This window comes from Stylophora pistillata, chromosome 12, assembly GCF_964205215.1.
Source record: "Stylophora pistillata chromosome 12, jaStyPist1.2, whole genome shotgun sequence".
In the NCBI taxonomy this organism is placed as follows: domain Eukaryota; kingdom Metazoa; phylum Cnidaria; class Anthozoa; order Scleractinia; family Pocilloporidae; genus Stylophora; species Stylophora pistillata.
The window spans coordinates 2,573,321-2,590,305 of NC_142530.1; the positions used below are offsets into that span (position 1 = coordinate 2,573,321).

Genomic DNA, 16,985 nt, shown 5'->3' on the forward strand with positions numbered 1-16,985 from the left:
CTGACTTTAATTTTTTTTTTTTTTTTTTTAATACTTTTCCACTGAGGGAAAGTAAATTGGACAATATTTATGATCCTTCTTGACAAATAATGAAGTGATTTCTTTTTTCCACAGTGATTTGTCAAACAAGTCTCATCTAAAGGTTCTAGAGTCCAGGCCCTTCCAGAATGGTCCAGTCTCACACTCTGTCAGCAGCTCAACAGCTGTACACACTGGAGCTCAGGTGACCAGCACACCCTTACCCAATCACAGTCATGTCACTCCAGCTGATGCAATTCACAGTGCCCACAATGTCAAATATACAAAAACAACTACTGTAACAAGACAAGCCAGTGGAGGTCCAAGTGTAACAACGGTGACTAGAGTTGTTAGTAATGGCAATGAGGAAGACGAGAATACAGCTCCACACTCAGTGACTAGCGGAACTCTGATGGAACAGAAGAAAGTTCCTCTACCTGGTCTCGGTGCTAGTCACAATCTGAAACCCAGAAGGTATCAAGAAAAGTTTTGGTTGCAAAAAAGATGTATTATACATATACACACACCTTATATTTTAAATGGTTGAACAAGGGAGTTATCATTCCACTATTATTTTAATCAGAGAATGTTTAGAAATACATTTGATGATAAAAATTAACGGTAAAAAACTACGACGTTTCGAAGTCTGCATGACCTCATTATCAAGTAAAATGTTAAAACTGATGTAAAATTGTAGCTCAGAGATTATATACAAATAAAATGTGATAACTTCATTAGAATAATGAGTGTTCATTGTTATTGGTGTCAGATCGTGCAGTATATGTTTAAATAAATACTTTTGCACGTATTGAGTCAGACTGCGTGTTTAACTTTGGTTTTTGTTCGCGAATGAATAACATTTCGTGGATTAGGCAGTCCATTTTCCCGCGGCATTTCCGAACACATTACAAACATCTCATCGTACCGACTGTCATTCTTTGAAAAGTTAGTTCTCTGCCGTGGTTTGAAATTCTCCATCGCTCAACCTGTGCCAGCTCGTGATGTAAAAGCCAGCTTTGAAAAAGCTTACTGGCGACTTGAACCCACATTACCGGAGGACCAAAAAGAATTAGCCGCCGCGACTCTTCGCTCGATTGCCCTGAATTATATTCAAAGGAGAGGCCCAAGACCACCCAAAGCACTGCAACAAGCCATAAATCAACTTAGACGAAGGGAAGACATTGTCATTACAAAACCCGACAAAGGATCTGGCGTAGTAGTAATGGACAAGACAGAGTACATCCGTCTACTAAGTGATGCTTCCATCAAAGACACAACGAAGTTCACCCCTATCAACACAGAAAGACCAAAAACACGCGGCCGGCCTCCTAAACACTACCATCCCTTACTACAAAAAGAAAAACAGCTGGAGTCCGTCGTCAGAAAAATCCTGCCAAAGCCGATTGCTGACACAGTTTGTCGCAAAGGTTCCCGGCTTGCTCACCTTTATGGTCTTCCAAAGACTCACAAACAGCAACTATCAATGCGACCGATACTATCATCGACTGGGACCTACAACTTCGCCCTGGCCAAGTGGCTTGAAGAGAAGCTTAAGCCCCTTTCATTAAATCAGCACACTATCTGCGATATCTTCTCCTTCGCCGAAGTGATAAGGGAAACACCACTCAACCCGAATGACATTCTCGTGTCGTATGACGTATGTGCTTTATTTACCAACGTGCCACTCGACGAGACTATTGAGATCATCGCTGAAAAAGCCTTTAAAAACAACTGGTTTAATGAAACGCATGGTCTCAACCTCACAAAGACAGGTCTTACCGAACTTTTAAGAATAGCAACCAAAGATCAGCTATTTCAGTTCGACGGTCAACTTTATGAGCAGGTGGACGGTGTGGCCATGGGCTCGCCCCTGGGACCCCTTATGGCAAACGTTTTCCTGTGCTCCATTGAAGAACAACTGCATCGCAACAACAAGTTACCAAGTTTCTACAAAAGGTACGTCGATGACACATTAGCCACGATGCCAAATATTCAAGCCGCAACAGCTTTCCTTTCAACATTGAACGAATGCCATCCTGCCATACAGTTCACAATGGAAATTGCTGAAAACAACAAGCTTCCATTCCTCGGTATGATGATTGAGAAAAACGGTTGCCACCTGACAACAAGCGTATATCATAAACCAACTGATACAGGACTGCTCTTACATTACCAGAGCCATGTCGATCAGCGTTACAAAAGATCTCTGCTGAATACAATGCTGAACCGAGCTTACCGCCTGTCATCAACGAAAGAATCTTTTACGAAGGAATGCCAGCATCTCAAGCGGATGTTTACTAAGCTTAAGTACCCAGTGAAACTCATCAACTCAGCTATCGCCTGGTACACGAGTTCTACGATCCAAAGCCGTCACGAAACCCCAACTGAACTTGACGCGGCTACACAAAAACCTGTCAGAATAACTTTACCATTTAAAGACCAAAAATCGGCCGACACAGTAAGACATCAGCTGAAAGATCTTGGCCGGAAAATCGGAACTGACCTACAACCAGTTTTCACGAGTCGTAAGATCGAGGGAAAGCTCAAGATACAAGAAGAGAAGCCCGCTTTAATTAACCACCAATGCGTTGTTTACACTTTTAAATGTGATTCGTGCGATGCGGATTATATCGGTTATACCACACGCCATCTTCATCAACGCATAGAAGAACATAAAGCCTCTGTCATTGGCAAGCATCTGAGGGAGGCCCACGGTGTAGCGTCCGCTGGCCTGGGGAAAATGTTTTCCGTTCTCAAGAAATGCCGCGGGAAAATGGACTGCCTAATCCACGAAATGTTATTCATTCGCGAACAAAAACCAAAGTTAAACACGCAGTCTGACTCAATACGTGCAAAAGTATTTATTTAAACATATACTGCACGATCTGACACCAATAACAATGAACGCTCATTATTCTAATGAAGTTATCACGTTTTATTTGTATATAATCTCCGAGCTACAATTTTACATCAGTTTTAACATTTTACTTGATAATGAGGTCATGCAGACTTCGAAACGTCGTAGTTTTTTACCGTTAACTATTATTTTAGTTTTTAAAATGCTTCCTATGGCCTTATCTGAGCATCGATCACGTAAGTCATATATGCTTTAAATGTGATGGCTGAATTATTTCACTTGCACCTCTTAATGCACTCTTTATAGCAGATTGCACTTTATAAAAAAAAAAACTATTATGAACTAATCCTCTTGGTGACTTTTCTCTGTTTTTCTCATAATTTGCATTAATGAATTTCAGAGCTTCTCGTGATCCAGTTGAGGATCAAATTGACCATCTCACCAACATGCTGCAAGATGCCCTGAAAACAGGAAGCCATGACAGTTTACCTACAAAAAATTCCGAAGGAAGTGCATCAAGCTCACAGAGCAGTTTTATTGACCATGGTTCCTTAGAAGGTAATGAACCAAGTCGTTTGCAGCCCTTTAGAACACGTGTGAGGAGTGATTCTGGAAATGAGTCCCTGTTGTCTGATGTTAGTCCATCCACACCTGTAGAAGGTACACTGCACTAGCAATGATCAGAAATGATTGCAAGCAATTTCTGGCTGTTTTTTCCCTTACGCATCTTGTTCTTTGAAGTTTGAATGTTTTAAGAGTAGCTGAGAAAGGTCCACCACCATTTAACAAGTCAATTCTCTCGTTTAACCCTTTAACTCCCAAGATCTGATAGTAAATTCTTCCCTCTAGCTATTACTTAGCAAGGCTGTGCTCTAAGGAAAATTGAATTGGGCCCAGTGCTTTAAAACTGTGAAATCCAGGGTGCCCAGCATATGCTTTGTATGAAAAAACTAAAATTCCTGAGTCGCCCAAGGGAAAAAGTATGGCGTCAGGGGCCACTGGGCGCTGCTAAACCACAGCCTTACTTATTTCCTTGTTAATTAGGTTCCAAAATATCAACTTCTACCCGATAAGTTTGAGTATTCTCATTACCTGTCTACTGGATATTTTATGGATATTATAGGGAGAAGTTACAGGTTAATCTTTCGTGGGAGTCAAAGGGTTTGAGCTTTGTGTTTATGCATCAGCAAAATTGAACTCAACATTGAAAATAATTTTGCTCATGTATCTTTTAACTCCCAAGTTAATATAAAAATCAAGTAAAAAAAAATTACTATCACAGCAAGCAGAAACAAATATCTTGCAGACAGCAAGAAGTTCAGTTGTTGTTGTTTCCCATTTCCCATGCGAGTCTTGCTTAACTTTTCTAGTAGATGAGATTCCCAATCTTTGTGTTTCAGTGATGTGCCACAGTTGATGTTAAATTAAATTGACTCCTTTGTATTTGCTTGTCTCACTCTTCAATTTTTCTTTTCCTTGCTCATTTCACTGATCATTGTTATTTTTTTATTTTATTTGTTGTACTTGCTGCATTGATTTTGTTTCATGTTTTCTTTGACAGAAATTCATTATCATTCATCTCACTAATTTTTTTCTGAGTTTTTCTTTTGCAATTTTGTTCATATTCACCATCATCAAGTAAATCATTTCAAATTTTTATATATATTCTTAGCCTGTTTGATGTTGCTTTAGTCAATTTGGTTTATAGAATAAACTAAAAGATCATGATTTAACTTGTTTTCAACATTCATTTGTACAGGATGTTGTAAACTGTCCTAAAATCACATCATTTACTTGGTAATGCATTTTCATCCACCAAAATTTCCAAGAGTTCAAAGGAGGCTAACATGCTCATTGCATTAATTTGGTTAATTGTCTTTCTTATGTAGAAGATGTATGATTTACTCAGAAATTCAGGAATTTCAATAACTTTTTTTTCTGAAGTCTATCCATATTGTTGAAGAAGTGGCACAAATATGATGCCTTACAAGGCCTTAATGGGGGCGATAGTTCAGTTGTGAAACTCCAGCAAGTTGAAATAGAACCTCTGACTTTCCCCTTCCCTCACAGGAAAACCAAAACAGGTACCAGCACCTCCCCCAAGAGCTTCAAGTTCCAGAGAATCATCTTTAAAATACAGTCAGACATTGCAAAGAGATTTCAGCCCAAGAGGAGCCAAGAGAGACATCAGTGTACAATACCAGACACAGACTCTGCCTCTGCCTTCATCGAAACCAAAACAAAGATTGCTAGACAGTCCCATGCCTTTGTCATCAAGCAGTTCAACATCATCTGGCAGCCATGCGTCAGTCAAATACGAAGGTTTGTTTTGAATAAGATCTTGAAAGAGTTAAGCCATAATAATCTAAAATTAATTATGGTTATCATAACCGTCTGTGGGGAATAAAAGTGAAATAGCAAAAGAAACACATTATTGATTAATCATACATCATAGATTTTCTACTGTTCTTTATTTATGCTTGCATTTTTCTAACTAGTTCAGACTTTAATTTTGAATATTTCTTCTTGTCATTACTGTATTTTGTTTTTAGGACGTGTTAAGGACCATAAAGCTCTAGAAGTGAGAACGTCAACACTCCGCGGAGACCTGAGAATGCTTAGAGCTGAGCTCACTCAGCTGAAACAGTTCCAAACTTTCCAAGCGCAACAGTTTGATGAAATGATCCAAAGGGCCAAGGAGCAGATTGTGCAGCGTGTTGCTCAAACAAGCAGTGGTAAGTTTGTCATCTTTCTCTTGCTGTTTGTTGGTGACTTTTTTTCAATTGTTTGTTCAAACAATTTGTTTTCATCTGTAGGGGATGACAGTGGTTTGAAATCCAGAAGACAGAAGGTCCAAGCGGAAGAGATGACCTATGTTCAAGGAAAAAATGACATAAACCGGCATATCAGGTAAAACCCATCAGCTGAGATTTGAAAATCTTGTACAACATTTTATCTTTTATCTTGCTTTAAAAGAATGTCATATTCTTATATTCTATGTATTTGTGATTTACAGTGAGCTTGAGAGCGAAGTGGAGATGCTTCGTTTGGATGTTGTGCAAAAGAGGTGCATTGCCAATCCTGCTGAGGTTGACAGTCTCAACAGTCAGTTGGGAATTATAAGCCGTCAAGTTTCAGATCTTAAGAGTAAGTCAAATTGAAGATATGATTCATTAGTAATGTTCTAAAACTGGATAGTAAATGCTTGTCTCATTTGGAAGAAGGATCAAGGTTTGCTTCTACTTCTAAGAGTTAACCACAGCTTTTTTTTTTTATTCTAGGTCAATTTGCAGAACTCCATGACAACATGAAATCAATCATGGCTTCAGAGTTAGAGGTTATTGTTCAGGGAGATAAGTAAGTAAAAACAGAATTTAACCCTTCACACCCACTAAGTAAGACTTAATTTAACGAGGGTAACATTTGACAGTAATAAAACTATGATAACCTAATGGCCCTCAAAAAAAAAAAAAAAAAAAAAAAAAAAAAACCAATGGCAATAGTGGTAACAATATTAATAGTAATTATTTGCTGAAGGCAAGGTGAATATCGTCGAATAATCCCCGAGACGAAGTCGAGGGGATTATTCGACAATATTCACCAAACCCGTTTTTTTATAATTTCAGAGCTGAACAACAGAGAAATTTCTAAAATCATAACATTTTAGTAACACTTATTAACATTTTACTTTAACATTTTATATAAACCATGTGGAGTTCTTTATATAGCATCTGATAAGGAACTGCTTGACCAATCAGATTGCTGGAAACTCTTTGCTCAGCTCTGAAATTATACTAAAATAATACATAAGCCTTTGTACATTGCAATATAATATTGATATTCTACGCACTATTCTATTTACATTCCCTATGGTGCTTAAATTGGTGATCATTTCCTTTATTCTCGTGACCTTTGTAATTGATTCAAGGGTGACATTGTAAGGAGAATTTAGAAGCAAGTCACTTTTTGGGGAGAAAGGGTTAAGGATTTTTTGGCCACTATAAAAATGGGTTTGAATTTTGTTTAAATTATAGTTTCAAAATAGTACTTTGTAATGAAATCAGCTTAATGACACATTTGTTTAGTTTCTTTCCTTTTTTTCCTGCAGATTTTTGAAGGAAGAACCTTCTAAACTAGAGAACCTTGTCAGTCGATGTAAACACATTACTGGAACGTTATATACATTGCAAAAGTAAGACCACATTTGGTTAAATTTGTTAGAATTTGTTAGCATCTAAAGATTCCCATACCCCAGTCACTAGGAAGCAGCATGCCTGGCTTGTACAGTACTGACATACATGTTATTATTAATTTTTCAACCAGGGCACTGAGCCAAACTCAACCAAGAACTTCTGTTTTGTTAGTGATTGTTTGAAACAATGGCACAGCTGATTGTGTAATTAACCTGCACACAGAAATGATGTTGATAATGGACTTAATCCCTGATCTTTTCATGTTGTTTGTTTAGGTTGGTGACTGCACAGCAGCAGATTAAGAGTGAGAGCGAAGCCTCATTCAGCTCTTTAGAGGTTTGTCACTGGAAGTTAAATCTTTCTTTGCAGTGTTGGAATAAAACAATTTTATTAACATGTCATGACGAAGCTTGAGTTAAGCATCTTCTGTCAAATTTCGAACAATTTTGAAAAAAATTGTTCCTAAAAAATTAAACAGCAGTTATTTTATTACACAATTTTCAGGAAGTTGACAGAGAAGTGATTGAAAGTATACGTTCAGTCAAAAGGGAATATATAGACAAAAGAGGAGTGGAACATAATTTTACAGAGGTAAGTTCTGCTGGACACTTATCCATTCATCCACAAGTGACTGACTTGAAATATTTCATCAAAATTTAAGTACTTTATCCAGAGAAGAAATAATGAGAATATTCAAAATCGAGAGCCAGAAAGTGTTGTGATGACTGAGGAAATTTGAAGAAGGAAAAACGTTTTGTTTTAACTGTATTAAGAATCAATTTTATGAGGATTTTAGCTGCTTCAAGTGTGAACAGAAGACATGATGTCTGGTTCCTCAAGATATTGAAAATATTCCTTGCCTTTACACCCAAAATTTCTACAAAATTACATAGATGTTTAAGGAAATAAACAGTTTGTCTGATCTTACCTGATCTTGGGCATTGAAGGATCAGACCAGTTGTCCAAGCAGGGAAGTGGCCTGTGACTTGTCCCTTGCAGTTTCATTTCTAATGTTGCAGTGTCTTGAAAGACTGTGGGGCAGAACTCAATTGGTCCCCTGTGGAGGCATATTTTTAGTGAGCAGCTGTTTATAATCTCTTTATGGAAAGTATGGGAACCATTTTGGATTTTAATGCAGGGGAGGGACTGGTAAGGATAGAGATTTTCTTAGAAGGAAGGGGTAGGAGAATATGCAAGGGGAGGTTAGAGGAGAGGGGAGGGGAAGGGGCTCCTACCATCCTCATCTACTCTTACCCTAAATCAAATATGGGAGCTTGGAGAACAGTTAATGCTCTTGTGCTCTTCCCAATAAAATTCTGGCATGGTGGGCCATAATCCAGCGGCCACTTGCTTAAAACGTAAATGCCTCTTTTTTAAAGGTTTCAAAGTCACCTGCAAGGGCACGTCAGAGAGTTCGCTTTTATGATGAAGTGACCCAGCTACCATGAATCACTGAAAATTGCTCAGATGTGAGAATTACTATGGAAACATGCTTCCTCAGATGATCTTGGTGCAAGCAAGTGCAGACAAAAGATGCAGTTCACATTAATGATGGCAAATCCATTCCAGTTTGGATAAGATCACAAGGAGAGTTTTTGAGCAATGGAAGTTTGTTTTTCTTGGGGCTAGATACTGTTGGCAGTGACATCTCAACAAAAATCAGAAAACGGAATGTTTTCAATTCTCCTGGTGTCGAGCATCAGGGAAATTTTAGTGGTATATTTTAAAGCTTTCTCTTTTTAATATTGTAGTAAATTAATGCATTCTGTCAGTGCTGTTTTACTGCTGGGAAAACCTTTTTTTGATCACGTTTTCAAAGATTGTATCTAAAATTCACAAAGTGTTAAATACGAGTGAAAATTACTCATTGCCATACTAATTCTTTAACGAGAAATTAAATTTTTTCAGCATTTTTGTTGAGGATGGCAAAGTTTTCTTAATTTATTCTTCAAAGAATCAAATTGCAGGTGTGATTCCTAATCATGCATTTGGCTACTAATTCTTTTGTTTTAATATAAACAAAAACAACAAGATAGCTTTTATAGGCAGCTATAGAAATGATTTTAATATTGAAAATGTTGCACCTTGATCGTGACAAAAAATATATATATATATATTTCGTACAATTTTTCTTAGTCTGAGACAGATCTTTAAATGTAAATATTGCTGATGAAAAAAGTTGTTTCCATTCAGTTTTCTTCAAAACTTAGACATCAAGTAACTTCTACGTTTGTTATGTGACTGGTAATTCATATTCTAGAGTGCCAATTGGGAGAGTTTACATCTATGATATATTGGTGTTGTGATACATTGCTGTATTTAAGTTATGTGCTCTATAATGCCCTGTTAGTTTGAGATATTGTTTATTGCTCACCCCTGGTAGTTAGAATAATTGTTATACTGCACTTTTGACCACCACATTTTCTAGTGATCTTGGTGTGGGCATAATGATAAGAACTCCTGGAATTCACAGCTTTTAGAGGCATTGTTAGTATATTTGATGTTTTTAAAAATTGCCTCAAAGCTTTAGGGCTTACCTAAATCACAGAGGTCTTTAAATATTTGTAAAGTTGTTGTCCTATGGCTGAACTTTTTCAGTACCTTAAGAGCCATTTTACTACTGATTGACTGATTATAGTAGATTTTTCCTGAGGGAGGAGTGGGTAGCCACCTGTTTGGGGGGAGGGGAAGGGGTAAATACATGAGGGAGAGGGAGGGTGGGACAATGCATGTTTGCCTATTATTGACAAAATGTAAGGTTAAATGTAATTTTTAAGAAATAATAAATGTACAAAACATTGTAAACAAAGCATTCTGTTATGTTTTGTTTTTGGCGAGGTTTGGAGAATGGAGGTTCAAAGACATTGCCTGGTTCCATTTATCCAGTTAACTCCTAAAAATTATTGATAATGGAGGTCCAACAACTGAGTTTAAAATCCTCCCTATAGACTTTTTTCATTATTGTGCACTTGAGATTACCATTCTTTCATGTGCATGCCAATCAGCCTACTTGACCTTGCTTGTGAGTGAAAATTCCATCATTTTTAAACATGTTGTCAAGGTAAGAAAGGCTAATTTACAGGCATATAAAAGAATACAGTCGGACTTCGATTATCAGGACTTGAAGGGACTGGGCTTAAAAATACAGATTATCAAGAATCTGGATAAAAAAAATATGAATATTTATGAGCCAAAAGTAAAACTGAAGATGCATTATGAAGTCCATATTATGCAAAAAATTTAAGTATATTCTCAAATTATTGTGCATCATTGCCAAAATTTGCCAAAGTATTTACAAAAAACGTTTCATGATGACCTAATATCCTGATGTAAATCAGTTTGTCTCAACTGTTACAGCATGTGTACATTGCAAATTCTATCATTCTTTAAAGCTGCATTTAATAGAATTAGTGTACGGTAATAGTAATAGATTCAGTAAATCTGCCTTGTTTGATGGAGAAAAGTTGCAGCTCTTGAACGTGACTAAATAATTTTTGGTGAAAAAATGGGACCAGAGAGGCGGATCCAGGTAATTGAGGTCCAGATAATAGAGGTTTGATTGATGCAATTAGCCATATATGATGGAGGTCTATATTTCCATGTCCCCTTAAGAGGAAAAGCCTAAGCCAGTTGTAACCACATTCAAAGGCTGAGACAACATGGATGTAAAAGAAAAACCATCTTGTACTTACATTTTTGTAATCCAGTGTCAGGGTTCCTCTCCAAGATGGGTCTGTGTAGCAGATCTCTTTAGTCTTAAACTCCAATCCAAAGTTGGCAATGCCCCAGTGGGATTTCATTCGGTAGATCTGAAATAATAAAAAAAAAAAAAAAAAATTTAGAAAAATAAAGTGGGTTATTCTAATCAATAAAAATTGAATTGTATATATCTTATTAACCAAGCGTGAGGGCCATACTGGGAGAACTGATCGGCCCGAGGTCTTGACAGTATGGACCTCGCTGCGCTCGGTCTATACAAAAAAGACAGAAGGCCGATATTCTTCCAGTATGGTCACGAGCAAGCTTGGTTAATAAGAGATTTATTATACGACTGAAGTTCGAAGAGACACAAGTGCGGTATCATTCGGGACAGTGCCCAGTCCAATACTGAGAGAATATTGACCGGCAATAGAGCATTTTGATTGGTTGATTTTAGTTATTGGCCCTCTGACTGCCCGAGTCGTGTAATAAATATATCTTATTAACCAAGTGCGAGGGCCGTACTGGGAGAATATTGGCCCGAGGTCTTGACAGCACGGACCGAGTGCAGCGAGGTCAGTACAAAAATGACCGAGGGCCGATATTCTTCCAGTACGATCCCGAGCAAGCTTGGTTAGTAAGAGATTTATTATACGACTGAAGTTCAAAGGGACGCAAGTGCAGTATCATTCGGGACCATTCGGGACAGTGCCCGGTCCAATACCGAGAGAATATTGGACCGGCAATAGAGCATTTTGATTGGTTGATTTTAGTTATTGGCCCTCTGACTGCCCGACTCGTGTAATAAATCAGTGTTATAGTAGCATCTGTTGGTATTTTCATCATGGGGAAAAGGTTTATGTAGTCTGCACTTAAGTCAAATGACCTATCTCTCCAACATGTCCCATTGTCTTTAACCTCATACTTCCCAGAGGTGATGCACATGTAACTTCTCCCTATAATATCCCTACATTCCTTTGTTGAAGACAAAATCAAAATTATTCAGTTACAGCTCAAAGCCTCGAAAATATTCTTCCACATAATTTTGCGGTGAAAACCAAGCTGAAACTCTATTTTATCTGCAATAGCCTCTAACCAAATACATTTTCAGCCTCTGTTCTTCGAATAAGTAACAATGTATTGAACAAAGAGAAAAGTACCCTAATTTCCTTAGTTGGTAGTTGTCTAGAGGGACTTTGCCCGGTAAGCAAGGCTGCGCTCTAAAACTTTGAAATACAGGGTGCCCAACATATACTTTTATATGAAAAAACTAAAATTCCTCAGTTGCCCAAGCGCAAAAGTAAGGCTCCAGGGGCCCACTGGGCGCCACTAGACCACAGCCCTGAATATGTGGTAAAATGCAGGTTGTTTACAGGAAATTGACTTGTGATGGGGTGAACTCCAAGGTAGCTAAAAGCAAATTTGACCGGTAGAAAATGTCTAGGCACACGAGAATTGCCAGGAAAATTGATTAACAGAAGCATTATGTTCTTTGTGAAATTTTTCAGTGAGGATCATGTCATAAAACTTACGTTTTACAGGGGACATTTCTTCAGAGGGAAGAATTCCTAATGAAGGACATGAACCCTTTCACTGGGTAGATGAAGTAACAATTCTTGTTATTGTCATTCGTGGTGTAGCGTATTTACCTGTATATAATACACACTTTATTTCTATAAAAATAACCATCAAAATCGCAGTGTATCATACACAAATTCTATTGTTTGTCCATCACGTCCTAATTTCAATATGTTAATTCTTTTTTAAAAAGAGGCTTAATGAACAATTTAGATGATTCTTAAGTTGATATGGTTTACAATCCAATTGAGGACAATATAATAATAGCAAAATTGATTTTGACCAACTTTTTCAAACAGACTCAAGAGTCCAATTTTGAAGGTTTTTTCATGTAGAAACTCTTTTTGCAAGGCTGTTTGTTATCATTTTCCACCTTTTTATAGTTAGTTAGCTTACTGGTACATAAGTACAAAGTTTTTGTAATATAAAGTTGAAATGGTAAATTGGCCACCGTAACGATTACAAAAGCTGACGTTTCGAGCGTTAGCCCTTCGTCGGAGCAAATAGAGGAATTGTGAGTTGTGTTTGCTTTTAAAGGCAGAAAATGGAACTACGTTATTGGTGGGAACATGGCAACGAGAAAAACACGAATAAATTAGTGGAATGAAAAGCGTTCGTTGATCCCTGTGGGATTTAGACTGCCGGCTTGAAAGATGAGCTTTTGTTCAGGAGTTTTACAGCTTTCCGTGCTACCTAAATGTAAGGAAAGACCGCACATTGCCTTATGTTGCTTAGAATGATTAGGTAAATTAAAATGTTTAGCGACTGGTTTCGATGTGTCCTTGTCATTCTTTTCCACGTCTCGAAGGTGTTCTCGGAATCGGTCACCTAGTCTTCTGCCTGTTTCGCCGCTGTATATCTTTTTGCAATAAGTGCAAGTTATGCAATAGATTACATTGGCGGAGGTGCACGTGAAGTGACTGGTGATCTTAATGGATCGTTTAAGTCCCGATATTTTATCAGTGTTGTGAATGAAAGGACACGTTTTGCATCGTGCACGAGCGCATTTAAAAGTGCCTGGTTGGTCATTAATCTGAAAAGAACTTCTGACCGAAAAATTGCCTATGTTTTTGTCGCGTTTGAATGAAACGAGCGGAGGCTGCGAAAAGATAGTGCTTGTCTCTGGATCGTTTCGAAGTAATTTAAAGTTTTTAAGAATGATGGATTTAACTGAGTGGTTGTGAGGGTGAAACCTCACTGCCAGCAATCAAAACTCCGTCAAGAATACGATCAACCAGCTCATAACTAAACAAGAATTGCCGGCCACAGCAAAAAATCTCATCATAACCACTCCAAGAACTTCTCGTATTTACTTTTTACCTAAAATTCACAAACCTAACAACCCGGGTCGGCCCATTGTCTCGGCTTGCAGTTGCCCTACCGAACTTATCTCCAGCTATCTAGACAAAATTATGGCTCCCATCGTCAAAACTTTACCATCATATATAAAGACAGCCAACACGCTCTTCAAATTTTTCGAGACTTTAATTTCCTTGGCCAAAACAAACTTCTTTTCACCATGGATATTACGTCTCTTTACACTTTCATTCCTAATGGTGAAGACCTTCTCGCCCTTAAACATTTTTTTGATCAACGTACTGATAAGGAACCTAAATCTGAAACCCTACTACGCTAAGCCGAACTAGTGCTAACACTCAATTGTTTTTCATTCGAAAACAACTTCTTCAAACAAACCAATGGTGTAGCCATGGGCACCAAAATGGGACCTGGCTATGCCAATCTTTTTGTAGGTTTTGTCGAACATCAATTTTTCAGCCAATACAACGGGTCCAAATCTGAACCGGCTCTACGGTCGCTACATAGACGACTGTATCGGCGCTACCTCCTCTACCAGAGAGGAGCTCACTCAATTCATAACCGCAGTCAATTCTTTTCAACCGGCCCTGAAATATACCTGGGAAATTTCTGACAATTCTTTATCCTTTTTAGACATCAAAGATTCAATTGAAGGTAACGGTTTATGCACCAGTGTGTATTACAAACCAACAGACTCGCATAATTACTTGTTATATTCGTTTTCGCATCCATCTCACGTTAAGAATTCCATTCCTTTTTCTCAGTTTCTAAGACTTCGTCGTTTATGTAGTGATGACTCTGATTTCCACCACAAATTAGAGTCAATGTGCCAGTTTTTCGATAAACGTGGTTACCCTGTTTCTGTCTTTCAAGCGGGTTACCAACGCGCCCAACTTATTGATCGACATTCAGCACTACAAACGTCGCATTAGGAAGATTCCGATCGCATTCCATTCACTCTCACGTTTCACCCTCACAACCACTCAGTTAAATCCATCATTCTTAAAAACTTTAAATTACTTCAAAACAATCCAGAGACATTAGCACTATCTTTTCGCAGCCTCCGCTCGTTTCATTCAAACGCGACAAAAACATAGGCAATTTTTTGGTCAGAAGTTCTTTTCAGACTAATGACCAACCAGGCACTTTTAAATGCGCTCGTGCACGATGCAAAACGTGTCCTTTCATTCACAACACTGATAAAATATCGGGACCTAAACGATCCATTAAGATCACCGATCACTTCACGTGCACCTATACGCCAATGTAATCTATTGCATAACTTGCACTTATTGCAAAAAGATATACAGCGGCGAAACAGGCAGAAGACTAGGTGACCGATTCCGAGAACACCTTCGAGACGTGGAAAAGAATGACAAGGACACATCGAAACCAGTCGCTAGACATTTTAATTTACCCAATCATTCTAAGCAACGTAAGGCAATCTGCGGTCTTTCCTTACATTTAGGTAGCACGGAAAGCCGTAAAACTCCTGAACAAAAGCTCATCTTTCAAGCCGGCAGTCTAAATCCCACAGGGATCAACGAACGCTTTTCATTCCGCTAATTTATTCGTGTTTTTCTCGTTGCCATGTTCCCACCAATAACGTAGTTCCATTTCTGCCTTTAAAAGCACACACAACCCACAATTCCTCTATTCGCTCCGACGAAGGGCTAACGCTCGAAACGTCAGCTTTTGTCATCGTTACGGTGGCCAATTTACCATTTCAACTTTGTTGATATATCCAAACTATTTCGTTACACCCACCGACGCAGCCCCAAACAGTTTCTTTCGAAACTATCAGCCTTTATATATTTTTGTAATAGAGGTATTGTTATCTCAATAAATCGTGTAGGAAGAATTAAAGTGTTGTTTGCTGTGAAAACTTTTTTTAATGAAAAATTTGGTCAAAAATCAGGGTGCATATTATACATGGGCACATATTATATACAAGTAAATACAGAATGTCAATGTTGGGTTGATCCCATCCCAACACAACACAGTACCCTAATTTCATAACATGATTGACACGAGAGACAATACTCAGCATACCCCAATGCTGAGATATGATTGGTGCAAGATAATATCCCAATGCAGTGATCTGATTGGTGTGAGCAACATACCACTTGATACGCTAGCATGGAGGTTTTTTATAAATAGAGGATATTACATGGCCACATGGGGATACCAATTTTAACTTCGAGTGCTGTAAGTACCTCTCACAAGTGAGTCAAGTGAACAAGTGAGAGATATGTTCAGCACGAGAAGATAAAATTCATATCCCCGTGTGGCCATGTAATGTTCTGTTTATTTTAAAGATACTGATGAAACTTCCACATAAAACACAACTTCTTTTAAATTCATTTTCGAAACAGCAAAACAGTGCAATTAAAGTGGTCACCTATAGCAAAATGCCTGTCACTAAAATGTTATGAAACTCAGATATAAAGTTATAAAGGAGAATTAGAGACAATAATACTTATATTTTCTGTTCCAAAAAGTCAAAATTCTAATGAAGAGAAAAATTCTATAACATCCTGTTAGTAACCATGGTGACACCAATATCCTCACAAGTGAAAGATAAAAATAGTATCTTCACTGCGTGCGATGAAGATATGATTTTTTTAGTAAAAGGGAAAAATCCTGGTATTTCATCATTGTCTAAATAAAAAAGAAAATAACCAAAAAAACAACAGATATCTTTGACACCTTAAAGTACTTTTTCTTGCCTCTCCACTTGCACAAAAGAATCCCTAAAGCATCTTTAACTACCACTGTTTCCCTACTACAAATTCAGCTACTATGATATTTCATGCAATTTCAAAACATCAAAATGCATGCATGCTCCAGCTGCTTTATATTTGAATTTCCCCTGAAGTACTAAGAACTGGGCTTTCAAACCAAAAGGATAATCAGATAAGATTACAAATATATTCATCTCCCAAGATTTGATTGTTAATTCTCTCCTCTAGCTGCTATACTTTTCCTTGTAAATTAGTAACAAGAATTTAGTGTAAGATCAAGATAACCTTGAAAGTTTGAGAATTCTCATTACCTGTTTAGTGGAAAATGTATGGATATTATTGGGAGAAGCTACATATTAACCACTTCTAGGAGCTTAAGGGTTAATACATGAAAAGAAAAACCAAGCAAAGGAAAAAGACACAAATCTAAACAAAACACTCCAAAAGTAGTCTTAGATTTAATAATCCTTACCTCTTGCGGTGGGTATTCTCTCGTAGTTGATTTGAATTATGTCACACCATAGTTAGTCACACGTGGTCTCAATTTCAGAGTTTTCCAGGCATTCGGACAGAATTATT

The 16,985-nt window shown here is 37.7% G+C and overlaps 2 protein-coding genes and 1 long non-coding RNA gene across 9 annotated transcripts in view; 2 read left to right on the plus strand and 1 right to left on the minus strand.

The window, feature by feature from the left end:
• LOC111323477 (uncharacterized) overlaps positions 1 to 9,880 on the plus strand; it is a 33,628-nt gene extending 23,748 nt beyond the window's left edge. For 4 of the 7 annotated variants that reach the window (XM_088740778.1, XM_088740779.1, XM_088740781.1 and 1 more), the window contains 12 exons: positions 115 to 492; positions 3,276 to 3,535; positions 4,946 to 5,197; positions 5,428 to 5,610; positions 5,692 to 5,785; positions 5,892 to 6,022; positions 6,157 to 6,232; positions 6,984 to 7,067; positions 7,199 to 7,234; positions 7,344 to 7,404; positions 7,573 to 7,659; positions 8,448 to 9,880. In XM_088740778.1, the coding sequence (XP_088596904.1) occupies positions 115 to 492; positions 3,276 to 3,535; positions 4,946 to 5,197; positions 5,428 to 5,610; positions 5,692 to 5,785; positions 5,892 to 6,022; positions 6,157 to 6,232; positions 6,984 to 7,067; positions 7,199 to 7,234; positions 7,344 to 7,404; positions 7,573 to 7,659; positions 8,448 to 8,516 (1,711 nt within the window). In that variant the 3' untranslated portion in view covers positions 8,517 to 9,880. The remainder of the gene's footprint in view (positions 1 to 114; positions 493 to 3,275; positions 3,536 to 4,945; positions 5,198 to 5,427; positions 5,611 to 5,691; positions 5,786 to 5,891; positions 6,023 to 6,156; positions 6,233 to 6,983; positions 7,068 to 7,198; positions 7,235 to 7,343; positions 7,405 to 7,572; positions 7,660 to 8,447) is intronic. The other 3 variants (XM_022926836.2, XM_088740777.1, XM_022926840.2) reach the window with 2 other exon arrangements.
• On the plus strand, positions 905 to 3,235 carry LOC111346180 (uncharacterized). Its single transcript, XM_022953485.2, has one exon. The coding sequence runs from the start codon at positions 1,241 to 1,243 to the stop codon at positions 2,885 to 2,887; it is 1,647 nt and encodes a 548-aa protein (XP_022809220.2). The 5' UTR covers positions 905 to 1,240; the 3' UTR covers positions 2,888 to 3,235.
• Positions 5,032 to 14,884, minus strand: LOC111323478 (uncharacterized). Its single transcript, XR_015993907.1, has 4 exons — positions 14,350 to 14,884; positions 10,761 to 10,877; positions 7,997 to 8,125; positions 5,032 to 5,746 (listed from the first exon to the last, which is right to left on the minus strand). It is a non-coding gene; the product is annotated as an uncharacterized LOC111323478 (long non-coding RNA).
• Positions 14,885 to 16,985: the final 2,101 nt, after the last annotated feature.